Source organism: Amia ocellicauda, chromosome 11 (genome assembly GCF_036373705.1).
Source record: "Amia ocellicauda isolate fAmiCal2 chromosome 11, fAmiCal2.hap1, whole genome shotgun sequence".
Lineage (NCBI taxonomy): Eukaryota > Metazoa > Chordata > Actinopteri > Amiiformes > Amiidae > Amia > Amia ocellicauda.
This window is the reverse complement of record NC_089860.1, coordinates 13434492-13456636: the sequence shown is the minus strand read 5'-3', so window position 1 is coordinate 13456636 and position 22145 is coordinate 13434492. Positions and strand designations below refer to the sequence as shown.

General features: G+C 37.5%; 1 protein-coding gene across 1 annotated transcript in view; it reads left to right on the top strand.

Moving 5' to 3' along the window:
• Positions 1-22145, top strand: part of synpo (synaptopodin) — a 37377-nt gene that overhangs the window by 4432 nt on the left and 10800 nt on the right. Inside the window, exons 2-3 of the mRNA XM_066716597.1 lie at positions 2864-4680; positions 16320-18226. Of these exons, the coding sequence (XP_066572694.1) occupies positions 4209-4680; positions 16320-18226 (2379 nt within the window). The 5' untranslated portion in view covers positions 2864-4208. The remainder of the gene's footprint in view (positions 1-2863; positions 4681-16319; positions 18227-22145) is intronic.

Genomic DNA, 22145 nt, shown 5'->3' with positions numbered 1-22145 from the left:
TTGATTTCCACTAACCTCTTTAAAGTAATATAAAAAAGACATTGCATGAGAATTGGAAAATGGCCATGACAGTTCTAAAGTACGGTAGAACTACTACTGGACGATTGGACGATTGTAAGCTATCCAAGTGAATTCAATTGACCATTGAGAGTCAGGAGCTGATTTAACATGATATGGTAATTTTCCAGAAACCCCAGTTGTAGCGAGCTTCTTGTCTAAAGTGAAACTTAAAATATTTCTTTCATTCCTTAATGCATCCCGACACTTCTTCACAAGCCAACGTCTACGTCTACTGAAAGTGTCTCCCCAGGTCGGCCAGTTTCCTTAACTAAATAAATGGTTACACGTGTACAGTTACAGTTACATTACTATCCTATCCTAAAAACAGAGATAGCACAATTAACAGACATGACACAGTCTCTGTTCTCCCTCCACAGGGATATATCAATTCAAACTTTACTTGATTCCTGAAGAAACCATGCATTTCACTTCTTGCCAGATCCATTTCTCATGCTACTCTGTTTTTTGGTAGCACTAATTCAATCTCAAAATGCATATCTGAAATGTAGTGTGTCTAAAAGGCCAGCATGAGAGAGATCATTTTCAAAGTCCTTTCTCCCATTATGAATTTTGAACAGGAGTGGGCTTTTCTGCTGCTTTTGTTGTCATAAAATTGTTGCAACATGGTAATTTATTAATAAATGACTTCTGTATTGTTTTGTTGGTTAGGCTTTAGTTACAGAACAGAGAGTACCAGTTATCTCACTGTAACAAAAAAGAAGAGGAGGAACATTGTGATTAAAAAAGCAAAATAAGCTGAATGCTACCCCTTTTCAATTGACTGAAGGGAGATTACATGTGTAACCGGTTAATCATTATTTAAGTGCTATGGGCTGTTGCTTTTCTGTTGCCTTAGTTTTGCACCAGACAAATATGAGATCCTGAGGTGTTGCTGCCCTTTTTTTAAGTTCAGGCTGTGCACAGTAAAAAAATATGTATTTAAAAAAAGAAAAAAAAAAACGTTTTACTTCCTGAGTGTAAAGTGATGTTGCCAAGAATAATAAAAAAAGTAGGCAGGAATTCCACATAAAAATAATAAGTTCATAATGGGAGAGACGTGTACTAATGTGTACAAGTGAAGGCATCATTGTGCTTGCAGAGTGATGAATAAAGAAATACAAGAGGCCAGATGACTGGGTCAGGACGTGCTTTTCAACGTATTCATGGATATCGAAATGGGAATTGTCAGTGGAGCATTTTGTGATCAATCTTTATGCAATCTAAACAGATTGATTTTAAACACACAGAAAGGGCTTCCTTGTCCATTTCAAACACATAGGAATCCCTGACTACTGAACCCAATTTGATAGTGATCCTCTCTACTAAATGTGATGAATAGAGATGTCATTAAATAGACCCTGTCCATTTAAAACGTGTGGTTTTGGGTGTTGGAAGGCTGGGTCTGGTCTTGATTCAGTCACTGTAATGTGTCACAACATGTAAAATGTGAGGCAAGTTGGAGCATCAGACTCTGAAGAGACAGGGATATGTGATTAGTGTTACTGGAATGAGGCAAAGGAAGATCTGGTTTCAGCTAGAACAGCTGGCATAACGGGCGGTGGGTTGGGAATGTCTGGGAACAGGTCCAAATTACCATAATGGAACCAGGAAGCCCATCGGTCAGAGCCCTGCTCATAAAATGGCATGTGATGGTCAAACAAAATTATTGACAAAGGATCCCATTTCGAGGGTGGAACAAACGACTGAATTATTCACGGCTGGGTTTGACTTGGGTGTCAAAGCCATCAGTTTGGCACGCGCAGTTGTAGGTGAATAAACAATGTCTTTCTTACCAGGTTGGTTCATCACTTCAAACAGGGAGAGGCTAAAATAGATGCTTTGTTTTGGGGTAAACTTTATGCAGCCTGAGAGGCCTCAAGTGAAAAAGTAGTCTGCTTTCTAGATCTCAGAGAAGCTACACAACTTTGGCAGGCAATGGAAACTGACCCTTACTTTCCCTAGAAGCAGCATTTTGAAAGTCACAATTGTATTGCCATTTGTATACTCCTACTCAGCATCAAAAACAATAATGGTTGCTGGCTTCTCTTGAAAATAATTGCACAGGGAGGGTTGTCTACAAGAGGGTGTCCCCCTTATGAATTACTATAGTCAAAATTGTTTTCCCTCTGCAGTAAATCAAATCCATAACCATTCATCTCCCTCTCCATTCCTACTTCCCTTCCCTCGATGTGGAAAAACCCAGCATCCTCAAGTTCAAACTCATAACACTCCTGCAACCTTTCAAGCAGATCGCCACCCCGTCTCAACCCTATCAGCTTGCAATGTCTTCAAGAAGAATTGTGCGGTTCAAGTGACTCTTTGTTCGAGGACTTCTCAGCTGTAAATCTGAAGCAGTCCTGCCAAAAATATTTGTGTAGGCGGAGATTAGTGTTGTTTGGCAATGAGAAGGCTTCATTAAAAATAATTCTGACCATATTAAAAGCGAAGAGAGACCACAGCCTGTGAAGGAAATGTCCCTCCCTTTTCTTCTCAGAAAAATATGTGCAGACGGTTAATTTAGATGTATCGCTTCAAACTTTGTAATGGCTTGCTAAGTAAGAGCATGATGGAATTAATTTGTTGAATCAGTAGTACAAGTTTCTATGGGAAAACCCAAGTCACTCCCTTTATTTAATATCTTTTTTTTTTCAGATTACAGATGTAATCTGTTTTTTTGTCCCAGGGAATAAAAAATACTCCTTTACAACAATTATAAATAATATAACTTGTTTACCAGCATATTATTGAATAAATACATATGAATAACCCAGTTCTAACCCAAGTCTCTGCTTTTTACTTACAGGTAAAGAGAAAGAAGGATTTAGTGGGATCGGACAATGGAGGGGTGGCCAGGTGGACCAGAATGACAAACGGCTCCCAAAATGTGTGGAATTTGTCATCCGTCTCCTACCATCCAGGGAGAGTCTTCAGAAGAGCTTAGAGAAACCACAGAGTGAAAAGGGGGAGAAGAAAGACAGAGAAGAAAGACAAAACCAGACCAAAACAACTCGAATGTAACCCTTCGCTCACTTGGACTGAGAAGGAGCCGCCACAGAAAAATAAATAATCAGACTAATATATTGGCAGAATTCAGGAAACCAGGGCAGACACCATAGCTCAAAGCAGACATAATTAACTGAAGCTATAAGAGCCATTTTATAGTATTAAAAACAAACACAAGGGAAACAATAGACAATAAAATCAAATCTTGCATCTTAGACTGTCTTTATATGGTAATTACCATAGGGGTGAAAAAAAGGTTGTATGCATTGACTTCTTATTGAACGTCTAATTTAAAATAAAGTGACCCAGAACACCCTGAGACTAAGCTTCAGATTTCAAAGGGCCCCTTTTTAGATAATACTTTCCCTTGTCCTTTACTCTCAATTTATCAGACTGTTTACCTTGAGCCACTGCCAGAACGAATAGCTATTTAATAAAAATAATATTAATACATTTTTCAAGAATCCCTTCAGACTTTGCAAAATCTTTGAAATCAAGAATAGAAAACCTATTTTAGTCATTTTATGTTAAACCCTTTTCTACCCTCAATCTCTTATCAAAAGAAATAAACAATCTGCAATTCTTCAAAATGACCTTTCTAAATGCAGCGTGCGCACACACACACAAAATAACAGGAAGTTTTAAAACATTGTCATAGTTTGTATGAAGCCCAATGAGAAGTTCTTGACATTTACTGGAATAGCTGCGCAGTCTTGCTTTCTGTGCTACAAGAAAGATAAACCACCCTGGAGACTGTAATAGAGACAAGAATTGTGTTATTAAAGAGCATGTTTCTGGATTAAGACAAGATCAAGAAAAAATATCTGCATTTGAGATAGGTAACACTGTTTTGAGCAAATAAAGTGGAACTGGTTTCATCTTTACTGGACCAGCAACAGAGCGCAGCCGCTGTTGAGCAACAACTCTTGGCAATTTTCCATGGGAATTGATCCTGCGTTCTTTCGGTGGAGTCTCATGGGAGATCTTGTCCAGGACATGATGATGTGAAAACATTAAGTATTCGTCTTTGTGTTTTTATTCCATTAAAAAAACGAATACCACAGGAACAAGACGGGAGACATCAGAAGGAAACCGAACAAATACAAATTATTGCACGGTATTTTGGAAGACAAAGATTTTCAACCATGTTTAAGATGGAGTTGCATCCTGACTCTGTTGGTGGATCTTCCTCTCCCGCTGAGGAAACAAGTGATGACAATGCAAAATCTGACTTACCTCTGCCAAGCTGTGGCCTACCTGGAGATGTAGAGAGTCCTGCTTTGGAAGAGGGCTTGAATGACGCCAAACGAAACCCAGTACAGCCTCAAAACAGGACCTGGTCTCCAACAGTGTCCGAAGGCGAGCAGGACAGAAAAGTGCATCGACCAGTCAGGCGAGGAATGAGCTGGACGGCCCCCAAGTCCACAGCTGCCGGCTGGTCCAAGAACACCAGCCAAGGAGAGCAGACACCGCTGGTTGTGTCAGAGCTGCCCTGGAAAGACGGGAGCTCTGGACAGAACAGCACCGGAGACGGGGGGAGCCAGGAGCCGGAGTGGAAGCTGGTGCAGGCGAAGCCAGTGGTGGTTGCCAGGGCGAATAAACAAGGAAGAAAAACAAGTAAATATTCCTGCATTCCTCGTATATTCGTATATTCATAGGACCAAGTGTTTTGGCACGTTTTTTAATTGTGATGTTGGCTTAAGATTGTGTTGTTGATGTAATTAATTAACACGTACATACGATGTACTCATATGCTAGTTATAAACAACCACCGAAGCTCATATTCTGGAAGTGTTCGCTGGCAGAGAGAATGGATTAAGGCAAACAAATCTAGAGGGTAAATGGCAATATCTAACTGAAAACTAAAAAGACCTACACACACTCTGCATGACCTTAATTGGGACTGAATGAATGTACCGTTGATTTTAAATTGAACTGTTGTACAAGAAAATGAAACTCACTTACCTTTAGTAGTATCTCTGGGGTAGATGGACAATCACATGTCCCGTCATCATAAGGAAACAATTATAATGGAGTTAGAACAGAAAAGATTAAGAAAACAGATTTTTCAATCAAATCTCAAATCACAATTGGAGAGAAGTTTTGAATGCGGAATGAAACATCTGCTTCCTTGTGGTCAAAAAGAGAGGCATATAAAATGTGAATGCAGTCATTTAAACACTTTTAGGATTTCACTATACCCCAAAAATGCTTGATCTTGTGGGATATTTGTTAGGAAAAAAATGCATAATAGATTATCCAGATCGTACTCTTCCATTAAGTCAATATATATTGGAAGAAATAATCAGATTGGAAAAGGACATGGATGGAGCTTACTAGCATGTGATGCACAATTGACCACATTGTTTTACCATTATGCACAAATCAGATGTTGTTTTTCAGTCATTTAAAGCAAATGTTTTGCAGAGAGCTAGAACGACTGTAATTAGCCTAGATGACAAAGTTGATCACAAAAAAAATTTAAAATGCTAACAGAATTGGTTGACCAGCTGGTTTGGACGCACATAGGTTTTGTTCGCTGCAGTCCAGGAAAGGATCATTTTGAAAAGCAAGCAGACAGCAAGTTTGCCGGATTAAATCAAAACAATAAGACTTTACAAGAGTGTAAATACTCTACAGTAGTCCAAGAGCAGTTTCACTGGTTTTCTTTTAATTAGCTGGGAGATCTCCGATTACATAATAGTACAAATAGTATAAATAGTACATTAAATAAGAAATGTATGTGCAATACTTTGGAAAATTACCTGTTTTTCAGAAAAGGATTTCAGGTTGAGAAGCCCAGTGTATTTTGAATAATACATTTTATTGCATTGTCAGACTTCCAAACTCTCGGAACAATAGACAGATAGCCAACTTTTTAAAGGCAGACAAATATGGAAAAATATGTTCTGTTGTGATATGTTCATCCAAGAAATGACAAGCCACAGGGATTTATGACCTTCACTACAGTTCAGAGATAATAAAATGTTATCTGATTGTGACAACACTATCAATTTAATCATGTTTAATGGAAGATAACAAATTAAAAATTAGGAAATTCTTCTTTTTTAATGAGACAAATGCAATTGTATCTGATTGTTTATTGTGGATGTTACATTATATATTTTTTCAAAATAGCAAATAGATTAAATGTGGAATAAATATTATATATATATATATATATATATATATATATATATATATATATATATATATATAATATGAAAATCCCTGTGTTAAATACAAATGATACAGTTGCCTTACAACTTTAGAGTTGATCTTAATTGGCTGTCATATGAGATAATGCAGCTAAAACACAAACTCCATCCATTTAACACTTCAGCACCAGAACGCCGGATAATCCCCTGCCCTCCGAGCCGCGCTGTGGAATGCTGATGTTATTCTACCCCACCGGCCTCGTCCAAGTTTAAAAATGCAGACCTGACAGGAGATCATTCCTCTGACCAAACAGTTCGGAGCAGCTAAGGGAGTCTTCAGATTTGTCTCCTATGCAGAGTTGGCTCGAACCCTATCTGTACCCAGAGACCAGAGTCAAAGGTACTATTGCATCACTAGGGCCCAAGTTCAGTATCTGCCCTTTAGAAGGAAAGCAAATCCTCTACATTCCCATTAGACTGCTTTTCAGGTCTGAGAAAGGTCAATCTTTAAATTGGGTCTGCTTCCCGCCCCACACAAGGTGCCACTTTGAGCCCAGAAGATCAGGTGTTACAAAACAGCCATGAAATCCACTGTGTTCAGCACTATGCTGTTCTGTCTCCTGTTTACGGTCAATTACACAGAGTCAGGGGTAGGGGGCAGCCAAGGGCAAAGGATTAAATCAGTCTTCCAAGAAGTAAGAATTAAAAAATACTGCTTTACAGAGAACTGCAGAGAGCTACACACCAACATTGCTAGTCCTCATCTCTGGTTTGCTTCTCTTAGAACATAACTCTTAGACATAACTATGATGAAATCTTAAGCAAGTAACTCTAGTAAAAAGTGAACTTCAGAGAGCCTGGGATCAGAGATTCAAGTCCTTGTTAGATGCACTGATTCATCCAGTTTAATCAGTCATTTGTAATGCAATTTTCAACTTTCCTCTTAATTGCTGAGACAGTCATAGACATTCCCCAAGGGGTAATTTCCACTTAGCTCTGGTATTTCCTGAAGAGAAATTTAGGTGATTTTACCAATTTTCATGAAATGGTGATGCAATACTCAGTAGAGGGACAATGTTTAGAAAAAGATCATTACAAAACTGAAATTGATCCCATTTAATTATGTTTTTGTTTTTTTGTTAATGAAACTAAAACTTGAGTAAAAGCTTTATTAGTACTAGTTCCTTGTGTACTCCAGTATTTTATATTTTGATATATATATATCATACGATTTCTCTCTCTCTCTCTCTGTCTGTCTAGTCGTCTCTACTATGACATTTCACTGTGGATGGACGCAATGCCTTGTACTGAGTTTCATTTTGTTTAGGAACTTCATCTGTCCATGAAAATGATTGATTACATTGATAATCTCTTCAACATACATTGTGATTTCATTACATTTTGAACAGTTACTTTCCTCAAGAGTGAAATCTCTGCTTTAGTGGGATATCCCTGTCCTGTACAATACATCTGTCCCATACTAAAGCCTGCCCACTACTCAATACTGGCATTGGCTCAAGCGTCAGTGACTCGGGGAGTGACAGGTTCAGAGATCAATGCCTTACATTTTACAGATTCAGCCGAGCTGGACTATATTTAGTTTGACAAAGTCAAGGGGCAGGGTTTTCTCATCCAGACTTTTTCCCCTCTGTTGATATATGTTCCTGTTGTTGGATTGTTTCCGTTTTCATCTGCCTGGTCAAAATTAATTTGTCTTGGGGTATTAACCTTCTGATTCAGCAATAGGAAGGTATGAGAGCATTACTTTGTATATGTTAACTTAAAAAAATAAATAGATGAACCATTCTTTAATTTGGCATTTAGTCACTAGTAGTGATAGTATAACCCAGCCAAACCAGGACATAATTAAAATTCAATATTATTATTATTATTATTATTATATAACAGATGTGTATTCATTAACTGTAACTGGGTAAAATTAGAACATTATATTACCAACAAATACATAAACACTAATTGAAGTTGGTTAACTGATCAAAGAAGCTCTCAGGGAAAATCTGGGGGATTTTCGACGTGTAATCCTGAAACAATGCATATAATGAATATAAAAACGTGTGTGTGTGTGTGTGTCCTTATATGCCACCTCCTTACCTGAGCAGCTTTCTCTGTGGCAGTAGAGCAGAAACACTAGCACTAAGACCATGGGGGATGCCGGCTCTACACAGGGATGATCTCTGGACAGCTCTTAAACTGGGAGCTGCAGGACAGACCAGTGCGCTGCGAAGCACAGAGGAGGTTTTGACAGACACTGCCATTCGCTATGAAAACGAAATCTGATCCTCTGTGCAGCTAAAAAAAAGGGGGTGTGGAGGAAAGCTATACAGTTAAATGGAAAAAGCTGGCAGGGTTTACACAGAGGGAACGGAGTGAACCGAATTAAAGGTAAGAGGAGAGAGCGTTGTTTTAAGTTGTAAACTTGCAGAGGCGCATACAAGTTTTGTAGCTAGACTAATGCACTCCAGATCTTGAGATCTAGCTGAGGATAAAAACAGATTTCGTGTTGAAATGTGTTTGTGTGCCAGATGTGCTGTTTCCTAATACATACAGTGCGTAGTCATAGTTTTAATGTAAAAGGTTTTAAGTCGAGAGCAAATAAAAATAGTAAAACCAATTACATTGCTATTGATGCGAGTTATAATACAGTGTAGCACGAGTTCATTATGTATCAAATTCCTGATTTGATTTTGTGGTTTTGACATACTCTTGCTAGGCATTTCAAAGGAATACATAGTTGATTTCTTTGCAATGTAATATGGTTATATTACGTTGTGAATACATTTGTTCATTTGCTTGTAATTCAAACCACAAAAATGTAATTCTTGCAACAGGAATTTTGTTCATTAAATTTGATGAAATGCACATGGATACAGAAAAGTTTTGCATAGGAAATTACTCCCTTTTGGACGAAGGATGTTAAAAACAGATTATTAATTGTATGCATATAACAGTAATAAATATTGGACTGATCAACTGTCAGTTTACTCAAATAATAGTAATTCCCATGATTACCACTATAACTACTACTTCTAACTACTAAACTTCTACTACCACTACTATTTTTTGTTGTTGTTGTTATTAATACCAATACTAATAATAAACCCTGGTTGATCACCTGTCACCTCAAATAAAAGTAATTACCATGATTACCACTATAACTACTACTTTTACAAAGCTACTACTAAGCTTCTACTACTACTACTACTACTACTACTACTACTATTATCATCAATAAAAATCATTGTAAGCAGAAGCGGTGGTACATGAATAGTACAATCATTGTATGAATAAATAAATACAGACAAAAAAACTTTACTGGTACTTTACCAATATATTATTGTCTGAGTTTCTCAGATATAAGTAAAATATCTAAACTACAAACAGGACAGCAACACCACAAACTAACACAAAACCTAAGATTCAGGAGTTACCAATAGTATATAGTGTTGGCAACTAGTTTGCATTACTCCCCAGACTAAAGGATCAAGGAGTGAGAGTAGCCCGTTTGATGAAACTATTTACTTTTGTATGTCTAAACGATGCTCTCCTTCGCTGCTCAAATAGGACAGTCACTAGTGTACGTCATGTGCAGACCACCATCTCTAAAATTAACCTGAGTGCGTTTGGACTCCAAGCATGTGCACACAGCATGAGCGCATTATGTAACCAGGCCAGTCATCATGCATCCTGTGGGGATGATGCTATCTACAGGAAGCAAGAAATACATTTGCAAAGGCTTTGAAGGTTAATATCTGAATGATCAGTGACCACACCAATTAGAATGGCTGGATTCACACGCTGTCTGATTAACTCCATTCTGGGAAATCTGGGGGGGAAGCACTGAGCCTCCTAATGCATATTTCTATCATATAATCTCAGAGCACAGGTCACCTTGGTCAATAAAGTTAATAACCCGAGCATGACATTGAATTAGTTTTTTTCCTGACATCATCCTAAATAGCTAACAGGCCAAACACTTTTATTTTCTTTTGTATAATTATTTCCAAAACTAAACATGCTTTAAGTTGACGTCTTAGGAATATATAGTTAGGCACTGCAGTTGTTTTCTGGTGCATGATGAAGTCAGTGTGGTTTCTGCTGCACCCTTCAAGGTGTTTTTGATTGCCTTTGTTTGGCAAGTTAGCTCTGCCAACAAATAAGCATGATATGAGAATGAAAAAATTAGAATGAAATAATTGCTGTGCGATAGAAATTAAAATATTACATCACAAGAAAAAACATCCATTTAAATTTAATTAATTTATTATTTATTATTCAATTCACTCCATAGTTTGTTAGTTTGTCTGTTGAATGAGAGTGGGCCCAATTCATTATTTCAAAAGCTTTCTCAGTGCAGTGACTAGCATTCCCGCTTTGCCACAGTGTCCCAAATAGTTCCAACCACTTTGTGAAAGCAGAGAAGCAATTAAACCAAGAAATGGAAATGGATATTCTGTTTATACAACCCTCTCAGCTGTCTGAAGTGTTATTTCAGACATGTGTTTCATAACATAACAGAGTATCACACCCGTGTTTATGAGGGAGCAGAGTTCCTTTCATAGATCTGTTCAAGCTAGAATATATCTGATAAGTCCAAGAACAATGGAGATTTCAGAGGTCAAATAGTGTTACATAAGACTTGTGTGTGGGGATTTGTGCTAGGTTTTAATAATGCATAATTTACTTTTACTTTATTGTTAAGTTTATTAAATAGCAATACACTGAAATCACTTAATCACATTGTATAAAACATTGTATAAAGGCTTAGTTTTGAATTGGTAAAGGGAATTTTCCAGTATAAAGTGTAGCTGTTGATAAGTTCCTGACACTTATTATAGTTTGAAGCAAAATGGCTTTAAGAACTAAAGAAAGGAAAGTTTGCATTAGGGCATCAGTATAATCTCATTAACGGTATGAGTTTGATTTTGATTTTGTAGCAGAATAAATCCCCAGAGGGATATTAAAAGCTGATGTAGTATTTAGTGAACACAAATCTGTAACTGTTCTAATGGGTCAGACTTAAAATCTAAATACTAGGGATGGTGATTTTGCAAGAACAAGTCTGCTGGTTGCTATGTTAGTAACGAGTTGAAACATTGTTTTAAAATGTTTAATACCTACAGAAATCATGTTTAATGCTTACATTACGTGAACCCTTTTGACGCTTGAAATTAAATAAAATGAATGTATCCATGAACATTTTTTTCTTTACTTTATTATTATGTCCAGCACCTAAAACGGCAAAAGGTTCAACAAGTTGTCCTCGCTGAACAGTTAAGAAATAAAATGTAGTTTAGCCATTTAACAAAACATTTCAAATGTCTTGGTGTTTTTTTTTATCAAATTGTTCCATAAATAACACTATACTTTCATTTTGACACAAGATGTTACAGAAAGAGTAGGACTTTGTTCTACTAAGCCAGACCTTCATAAGCTGAAAATATTATGAAATTAATCATTTGCCTGGGGAAGCATGGTTATAAGGGTCTGATGTGTTTGTTGTTGTAACAAGCCATAAAGAAGGTTATGGAACTGTAAGTTAACAAGGCACTTACGTCAATATCACAGTTGATAAATTGCATAGCTTGAGGTTAAACGATCCTTAACTCTACAACTGAATTGTTCATTTTATGTGTTACATGTTCCTGGAAAAACTACAAAATATTTAAGAACACTATACAGCTTAAGAGAATATTAGTATATGTGTATACTATAAATTGACACTGTTCTTTTCTCTGTGCAAATTGTTAGTTTTGTACAAGCTCGTATAATGTGTCACAGATTTACTGAAAGAAAGATGTTTCTAATTTAAATACATTTGACACATGCAATTGTTTTATCCCATAAATAACATTTAGCCTTGTCCATTGAATTTCACTGTGTTCGTTTTTATCCCGTAAGGTGACCAATAGAGCCATTGTTTTAAGTATTAGCAACCCTGGAAGTGGTTAAGAACGAATGAGTAAGACATGAAATCAGACTTACGAGATTCCTATAAAGTTAACCACACATCCTGTGTTTTCTTCTATTTGTGTTTATAGAGAAGCTATCCCTCTTGTTCAGACACCTAAAGACAACACCCCTGAGTTAGTAAGGAACTGTGTGTTATCTACTGCACAGTCGTGTTATCATAAATTAGCCGGTTTGTTTTGTTTTCTGATCATAAAGGAAGGACGGAACATTACCCATTGTGCGAAGAATGTTCCTTTTGTTTTTACTTGCTGTGAAACCATTCGGACACAAATGAAAGTCCTAGAGACTTGTTTAGTGTTGGCAGAAGGCTACCAATACTTCATTTGGACAGCTTTAAAGGACCTCGGCTTTGAACTTGCGCTAATTGCTCAGCCTGTCTTTCCTACTTACATTTTTCCTGATGATATTATTTCTTAAATTTATATCGGTGTTCTCCAGTGTTGAGTTATTAGGGAGAGTAATTGATCTATTAAGCTGGATTTTTCTAACTATAGAGTGGAGTTTTCCCACAGGACCCTTAACATGGTCTGTTTGAGTGGTGGAAGTGTGAAAAAACTGTTTACATTTGTATGTATGTATAAGAGGTGCCAGTTCAATAAGAGGCTAAAAATACTTAAATGTTGCCTGTGACATTATTGCTGTTTTAATGTATTTGTTTTACTTAGAGTCTGTGATTAATATTGGGAGTGTAGCTATACAATTTAGTTCCATAATTTTTCTCTTATCTCAGTATCCTATATTGCGTTGATTGGCATCCGTCCTGGCATTGTTGCACTGGCAGTGAGAACACAAGCTCGGGCTGTAATTTCCTGAGGCTTGACATTTCAGACATTCACAATGCATTTTCTGAAGGGTTGAGGATGCCAGAGTTGCACCACTCAGACTAGGTCAGACAAGCATCAGATAGCCTTCCTCCCGTGGAGCTTGTCACAGTTGTTGTTTTTTAAATGGAGGAGGGTAAAGCTCAGCAGGTGCATTTCAAACACAGAGCTAGGTCTGTGTTTTGACTGGAGGCCTGAAGGAAGTTTTACAGTCAGACAGGGATAAATTCAAACAGATACGCTGTCACTGCAAATAAAAAAATACAGAATTCCTGGAATTGGATTGCAAATGGTTGAATCGATGCATAAACAAACCTAATATGCCAGTATGGACTTGTGTTACCTTCAGCTTTCATTCTAGGTTTGGGTTTTGAAATCGTTCTGTTTATTCGGTTAGAACGGCAAGCATTATTTGGTGTGGAGATCCAAACCTCTTCCACAAAAATGTGAACCTATGTATTTTACTTAACTGAAGAGAAGGGGGAGATTTTTCTGTGGTGTTGTGCATATTTTGTCCAGATATTCTCTGCTTAAAAAAAAAAAAAAAATCTTCTGGAGATAAAAGCAGCGTCTGTTTCCAATGGTGTTTAACTAAACATTCCAGACTCGTCTCCGAGGTGAGTCAAGGTGGTTAAGGAAATGAGCCCACAGCCTGCACACTGCTTATTTTCAGAAACTGTTCATTAGTTGCTCAGATTTCCTTATCATTTAAAGAATATCGAGTGGGTTTAGCCAGTACGAACATCTGTTAGAATTGGTGGGTGGGCAAAAGACAGGAAAATAAGACAATTGTGTGGCTTTTTTGACATTTGACTAGTATAGTTGACTTCCCATAATACCCTGAACGGAAAGTGCAGCTATGTGAACAGCAGTTTTAAAGTTACAGCACAGGTTGTGGTAGATATTGTAGCATTTTGGGGTTCTCCTGGTAATTATGAGAATATGCCATAGTTTATTAAGACTCTTACAGTCAAGCACCTGTAGCTAATCGCACACTTTTCACAGGTACATTAACTGCATAAACAACACTAAGATATATACCACAACCTTTGGTATAACTTTGAAACTGCTGTTCAAATAGCTGCATTTTCCTTTCAGGAAGGCAGGATAAATTATTGAACATGTTCTGCTACTATCAATGGAAAGTGCTTTCCTTTTCATCTGTCATTCATCTCCACGAGTATATAGATTGTATCTTGTTTGTTTGTTTGTTTGACTTGATTGTAAGTCTTAGACATGCTAGGAATTGTATTTTGGGGCCAGATGCTTCACATTTCCTCAACTGTGCGATGTAATGGAAAAGAAAGCCAATAATGACAGAAACCATCCACAGTAAATTAAATTTTAATTAAACATATGACACTGAATTGGGAATATCACTTGAAACGATCTCCATAATGTGTCTTTGTGACATGACTTAGCTTTTAAAAGCTCCACAGAGTTTACACAATTTCTAAGTCCCGTGCCTCTTTGCCATTTGAGAAATATAATTTAGATTTCGGTAGCTAATAATTAATCACATGGAGTTGATTTACCTGTTGTTATATCTCAGATTTCATTATAGTAATTATATTTCATCAAAACTATTTCTAGCTTATCATATACCTTGCCCAGATTGTGAGGGTGTGTATGAGTGCTTGTGTGTGGCACAGAGATGGCTGGAGTCCTAAGGAATGCTAGGATTTCAAGCAAAGAGTATTCTTGGCAGTCCAGGAATGCCCTGAGATGGATTGCTTCAGACGGTTAAGAAAATAACGGCACGGATAAGACTGAGAGGACGGGCCAAAAAGAAACTGATGCCATTTTGTGTAATTGATGGACCAGATTTTGTAAATAAACACATGCATAAATACCCCCAGAAGCATGAACTATTTCGATTCTGTGGTCACGTTGCAAAATAAATACATTTTCATTCAAGTTCAAAGCAAGGTTTTGACCAAAGGTTACAAATTACTATGGACAAAGAAAAATGTGTTAAATCATAGTTATCTTTTAAAAATATATTTCTGTATATTTTCATTTACATAATTCTACTATATATATTTACTTATTAATCCCTGGGAAAGACTAATCTTGGCCTTCAGAAAAGCTTGTATACAATACAAATGCATGAATGAACCGAAAATAAACTAAAAAAGGTACAAAGGTTGTAAGGAGTGTTTTTTTCTCATGGTTTTGTTTCATTTTTAATATTATTTGTCAGGAATTGCTTCAACATAACAACCTGTATTCTCTGCCAAGATGGCTTATCGGACGTTATATTTTTTTCGATTGTTGTTTTTCCAAACTTATTTTCCCTTTTATGGGACTGTTTTTACTTCCAAGAAACCAGAAGAAGTCAGAGGAATGTGTACTACATTGAGCTCCATTAACCTTGCACACCAACATTTCTCAAAACCAGACTTGCAATTAGATTGGATTCTTTAATATACAGTTCCTGAAAGAAAGGTACATGACCCAGCACTCCCAGGTGCATGTAGAAACGGCTCATTGAAAGTAATATGCCGCCATCGTGGAGTTTGTTTTAAGCTTTGAAGATATGATTGGGTTAGCAATAGCATCAACATTTTCTTTGAAGTGAACACACACAGAAGAGCGGTATCCAGAACTGTGGGGGATGCGGTGGTTGCTTTCTCCACTGAATGGAAATTGTTTCTCTGAACAATCACGTTTCTAACTTCTAATTTGTGCAAGTGGTAGGACTCAAACCCTTATTTCTGCTGAGCCTCATGGTTTGGCAGACCAGGCTGTTTACCATTGCAAACTTGTTACACGACACAGACAGAGATGGGTCTCTATTCCAGGAGCTGCCTCCCTTTTTGGATTTGAGTTTGGGTGTCTGAACCTTGCCAGCCAGAAGTAATGCCCCGTCTCAATTTTCCTGTCCCTACATGCTCAGCATAGTTAAAAATAATGAATAATTCCATGTCTGCAAAGAAAGCAATGAATAACTTGAATTTAATAGAATTACCATCCTCAATGTACATTTAACTCCGAGTCAAGTATGATTAATAGTGTTAAAGAGTCAAATTAAATAGTAGGAATGTACTTATTGATACTTCTCAGTTGCATTTAAGAGTTGGCTAGTTACCAAGCAGCCTTGGTTGTTGTTTTTCTTTAAAAGTGTTAATGGTACCATTAACATTTCATTTTCTAAATAGATTTTTTTTTTACATTCATATTTCAAAATATTGTCTCTAGCTGATTCATGACACTTTGTTATTGACATCTTCCTTGTTCTTTATTAATACTGACTGTTCTCTCTCTGTCTTTCTTAAAATTGCAGATCTTTCCAGAAGTGCCAGCTTATCTGAGAAAGAGCTAAAAGAAGCAAGAGATCGAAGCCAGATCATAGCTGCCCAGCTGACTGTTCCCACCAACACCAACTCCAGGGGAGTGCAGCTTTTTAACAGGCGTAAGCAACGGGTGAATGCCTTCACTCTTGTCAGCTTTGGAAAAGGCATCCAGCAGGAGTCACTGGGGAAAGAGCAACAAGGACCTGTTGGCCAAAACACTGTAACATGGGAAGAAAAGTGCACTGAAAGCAAGAACCTAGAACTAAACTGCAGTGATAACAACTCAAAGTTCAGCTGGTGTTCAGGACAAAGAAAGCATACAGGGAATAACATTATGGAGGAGCAAGTTGAGAATATCCAGGAAGTGGATAATGTAGTTACCAGTTTGAAAACTTCAGAGTTCCTGCCTGAGGATGAGATAGATGAAGAACTGGCAGGAGAGTTCTTTCCTGAGGATTCAACCTCAAACAAAGGCGAGCCTCCAAATGAGATTTTTAATAACAGTGCCGACAAGCCAGCTGATGTCATGGTGGTAGCGGAAGTCAATGGGCTGTGCAATGCCTCCATAACCAAAGCAGGAGAAAATGGATGTTCAAGCACCCATAATAGTGTAGAAGTCACCTTCCCTCTGTCTAAACAACCTCCTGCAATCATAAACCGAACGGCAAGGCCATTTGGGTCACCCGCCATGGTCTGCTCACCGGAAGCCAGAAGTCCAGTGATGGACCTTCCCTCACCGCCTTCCTTTTCAGCACCTCCTCAGCCAGCCTTTTCAAATCCTCCTCCAGTGTCGCGGGTCATCTCGCCTTCACCATACGTGCCTCAGTGCACAGCGAATGCAGACACCAGACACACATATGTTCCACAGTACAGTAACGAGAGCAAGCAGCAAGTGCACTTCAAAACAGGCATTCTGGATGAAGGCAAGGCACGCCGGGCTGCCAGAAAGTCCATGTTCACATTTCAAGAGAAGCCCAAAGTTGCCCCAAATCCAGAGCTTCTGTCCTTGGTACAAGGAGTGGATGAGAAAAAGAAGCAGAAACCACCAGGCGAGCACACACATGATGAGGAACTCTTAGCTCTTGGAGCAGAGGCTTCTAACTTTCAAACCAAAGCAAATTCAGAGGAAACTAAAGTGCCTGAATGGTCTACATGCTTGAAGAGCTCTGGAGTCAGGGTTAGGGCTGAATCCAAACCAGCCCAAGGCCTGACAAATGTAGCAGGGAAGGGAGCAGAGCTGTTTGCGAAACGCCAGTCTAGGATGGAGAAGTATGTAGTAGAAGCCCCATCTGCGGTAGGCAGGTGCCCCTCCCCAACTATGTCTCTTCCCCCCTCTTGGACATTTCCATCAAATATGCCAGGCCGCATTAAAGCCATTGCCAGTTCTTCTAATGTCGGTGTGCAACCTTCAAGGACATCCAAAGCCATACCTGCCTCTGGTTATAGAAATGAGGAAAGTTCTGTTATGGAGAATGGCTGCACCAAGAAAGAGATGGATATTGCGAAGCATCAGCCCTATCAGCTGAACTCGTCCCTGTTTATTTTTAACCCAACCAAAGACCCCATGCGATCTTTACCCAAGGCAGCACCGCCTCCTAAACCCATGGTTCCAGATAAGGCCTACTCAAGGCAGACATCTCTGCCTATGTCTCCACCTTCCCCTTCTCCACTCTTCAACTGCCCGGCACCCTTTAGAGCAACCAAAGCCCTCTCTCCGCAGGTACTGTCCAGACCACTGAATGGAGTTGGATCTGTGGATTTCAGATCAAGTCATGGAGCTCCTCCAGAGCCGGAAGTGGCTCGTATAATGTCTCCGGCATCTCCTTTATCACCAAGACCTGGTGTCCAAGCCCCAAGACCTTCATTCTCTGCCAAGAAGGCAGGAATCGAACCTCAGGTGTGGAGGCCTTCTTTTTTCTTTAATTAGCCAAAGATTTAAATACAGGCATAGTGATGGTGTTTCAAAAGGTAAATGGTAAAGAGCTCTCAGTGGAACACACTGCCACAGCATTTCCCTATCTTCAGTAGAAGCAACATTTCTTTGATTTCTCAAAAATGAATAATATTTTTTAATATGGAGAACAGCAGCCATTGTTATTTTAAACCAAAGCAAGGGCCTCATTTTGTCAGTTTTTAAACCAGATGAAAGAACATGCTGCTGCTCTGCCCGAGTTCACATTGACTATCAGGGAAATAAATCTGTGTACCAGAAAATTATGAACTTTAATGGGTTTAGTAGGACATTCAAAGAAAGACAAGTCTGCAGGTACTCGGCGTGCTTGGATCATCATAGACCAATATTTTCATTGTATGCTGCAATTAGCACATATCCTTTGTTAAATATTGAATTTACCAGAGTGAATAGAAGCTGCTACTTCGATAGTTTGAAATATACTGGTTTAATTCTGCTAAAGGGAGCCAGGTAACACAACACCCTTTTGAATCAATTGTGATGAATTACTAGGGCTTTAAAGATGCTAGTGGTAATGTTTGGAAATGCAGTTGGAAAATGAACATGGCTCTTTTAAGTTTATAAGAATAAGTGTTATTTTCATATTCTCTTGTGCATGTCAACAAACACAATTATTATATTGTGTGGTTACAATCTGAATACTTTAAAATAGTTTTCCATATTTTTTCTAGGATTAAATCAGCATTGGCTTTCATTAAACAACAACTAGACTTGGTTATATTTAGACATTTTCTAACCATAAAGTATGTTTACACTCGTATGTGTTTTTCAAACGGTTCTCCAAATATTTTGAAACGCTCCCATACAGCCTTCAAATGCAGAGTGGATTTTAAGTGTGAGTAATTTAATCCAGACTTCTATGAGATTTGTTTTCAGTTTCTTGGTTGTTTAATGGGCACACCTCAGCAATGGTAACTGCTTCAACAGATGGCTTGGCACTCTTTCGGTCTCTGATTTATGCTATAAAATGCAATTTGGACACTCAGTCATAAAAGGAAAATCAAGGGAACTCCCTGTTTAGTGTGCCATTTTCTTACTGCCCAGATTAACAACAGTAAACTCTTTCATATATCTTTCTCTATATATAAACATTTTGTTGTGTGTGTGCAATATAAAACAAAGCAAGTTCTCAAAAAAGCAAAAATGCACCATTGATACATAGCTGTATCAGCTGATAGCAAGTTCCTGGTGCATTCATCATCAAGTGACATTGGTTGCTTTAACCCTACCTTCCTTACTTGCCTAGACTTTGCAATTCAGCTGCACTCTATGCACATGTATGTATTTGGTCATTGATTTGATAGGTGATTTATGCATTTGTTGAGTATAATATTAAGAGTGTGGAGGTAGCAATGTATTTACTTTAGAGATCAGTATAACAACAATTTATGTTATGGTTAATTACAAATATTTTTCTTAAGGACAAGTTTGAGCAGAGTTACAGAATGCAGTAACAATTAATAATGACTTGCTTCGGCATTCATCAGTACATATTTTATTAAATGTGAAATCATTTCAGAATTGCAACTACTTTTTTTGTAGTTTTTCCTAACATAACAAGTGAAATATATATTCATAAGTGCATCTATTTGTATAGTAATTAAGAAAAGTGTTAAGTGTTGAGGAATTAATGCAATATTAAGAGCTTGCACATATTTTATGAGAAACATTCTTGTTTATAATGAACACAGGGAGGTAGAGAATCACATTGTAGATTCCAGTTAAGTGCTCTGTGTTCACAAGATTGTTTTCTTTTTGCTTTAAAAACATTTATACTTATTTTCTGCATATGAAATGTATTTATTTAAAATATTTTATTTTCATTTACTTGGATCGTGTAAAACATTAAGGCTCATAAAGTAGTTTAGAGGTTTAAATATGATTGCACCAAGTATTGAATGAAGCCAGTTCAAGTGCCTTTGTTTCTTTTAATTATTGTACAGGGGATAATGTCCCTGAATTCCTGAATGTATCGTTTTACATTTGGAGCACTTTCCTGCAATGGCTCTTATCAGATTAGCCTTAAATAGAATATACTATATATTTTTAAAAATAATTGTGGAATGCCTTACAGAACTGCCTGTGTTTTTGTAAAAAATCTGAGTAACAACTGTAGGATATTGCCAGTAGGCCATTCTCAGGGCAGCAAAGACCAAGAGTCCCGTGATCTCTTTATTTTGTTACACTGTGGAAGATAGCACAGTGATAAAAGGAAACCTATTGGAAACATATTTAAGTATTAAACATGTATCACCTAACCTCTGAAGCGGTGTGCGTTGCAATATCCAGTTTAAATGGGTTATCAAAACCAGTGGAAAGAGAATGTATTGTGGCTCTAAAGATGCATTTTTCTCTTTGCATTTTCTGTTGCACCTCAGCTGCATCTACTGGCCTTGGTTTTCTTTCTCTCTCTCTCTCTCTCTCTCTCTCTCTCTCTCTCTCACTTTGTTGGCTTTCTCCCCCTTGTAACTGTTTGAAAACCTTCTTTCTTTATTAAAGCTTTATCTTCATATAACTCTCTCAGCTGTCTTTCTTTTCTCTGCCTTCCCTACTAACACCAACCACAATTCACAGATTTTGGAGAGTTTATCATTACTTTCTTAGCTCACATTTTATTAGTTAAAATATTCCTTGAATAGAAAATCTCCAGGAAAGTAGATACAAAAATGCAGAGCAATAAGAGTGCTTATCTTCACAGAGATGCAGTTCTAGATGGACACCACTTATTTATTGGGGGACAATCTAATAAAACAGCAATTAATATACATTACAAATTAAGAGAATGAATAGATCATGCATTCACCATGCAGATATATATAGATTTAATTAAGACTGAAAGTCTCCAAAACCCTAAGCAATCATTTAACAAAGAGAAAATATCCTGATCATTACTACCCGAGGATCCCATTAAAAAGATGATATCTTGGAAATGTCCTGTCTATCAACGAAGCATCATATCTTGGTTGCTCTGTTTCTCTAATATTGTCATTCATCCAAGAACCTTCCTGAGATATATAATATAGTACACTACTGGTCAAAAGTTTTAGAACACCCCAATTTTTCCAGTTTGTATTGAAATTTAAGTAGTTCAAGTCCAGTGAATAACCTGAAATGGTACAAAGGTAAGCAGTAAACTGACAGAGGTTAAAAAAAAGTTTAGGTTACCAAAAACTGAAAAAGAATGTACAATTCAGAGTTATATACTGTGTTACTACACCCACTTAAGCATTATTTGGCAGTGTTATGCACAGCTCCTGTGCATAGAAGTCACACTGTATTCCTACAATGCGCAAATCATTAGAAAGCTTATTCTCTAGGCTACAAGCGCGTTTCATTCTCAAACACATCTGACTTACAGTTTCCCTGTCGCCCGCCATCATTCTGTGCCTGTGGGGGTAAACAGACAGTCTGCTTCGGGGGGGGGTCTCATTCAGATGGTCACAGATCACTCAGTTTTGATCAGATTTCTTTGCAAATAGGCTTGTCTTGTTCAGAACAACCTAACGATTACTCCAATATATATATATATATATATATATATATATATTTTTTTTTTTTTTTTTTAATTTTATGTTCTATGGTGGGGGGGAAGTATAAAAAAACTATTTTTTCACATCAGAGAATGCTTCACATCGTTAGAAAGCTGAGAGTCTCAGCTTTCATGGGATAGCAAACACTTGTCAAACAACACAACAGTGAAGAGTACACATGGGATTAAAGAGAAGCACATAGATTTGGTGCCCATTTAAGGTACCAGAGGGGTTCGTCAGCTTAAGGGGTTATGTTTTGTTAAACAAAACAATTCCATGATTTATTTTTTTAGCTACAATTGTTTATTTGTTCT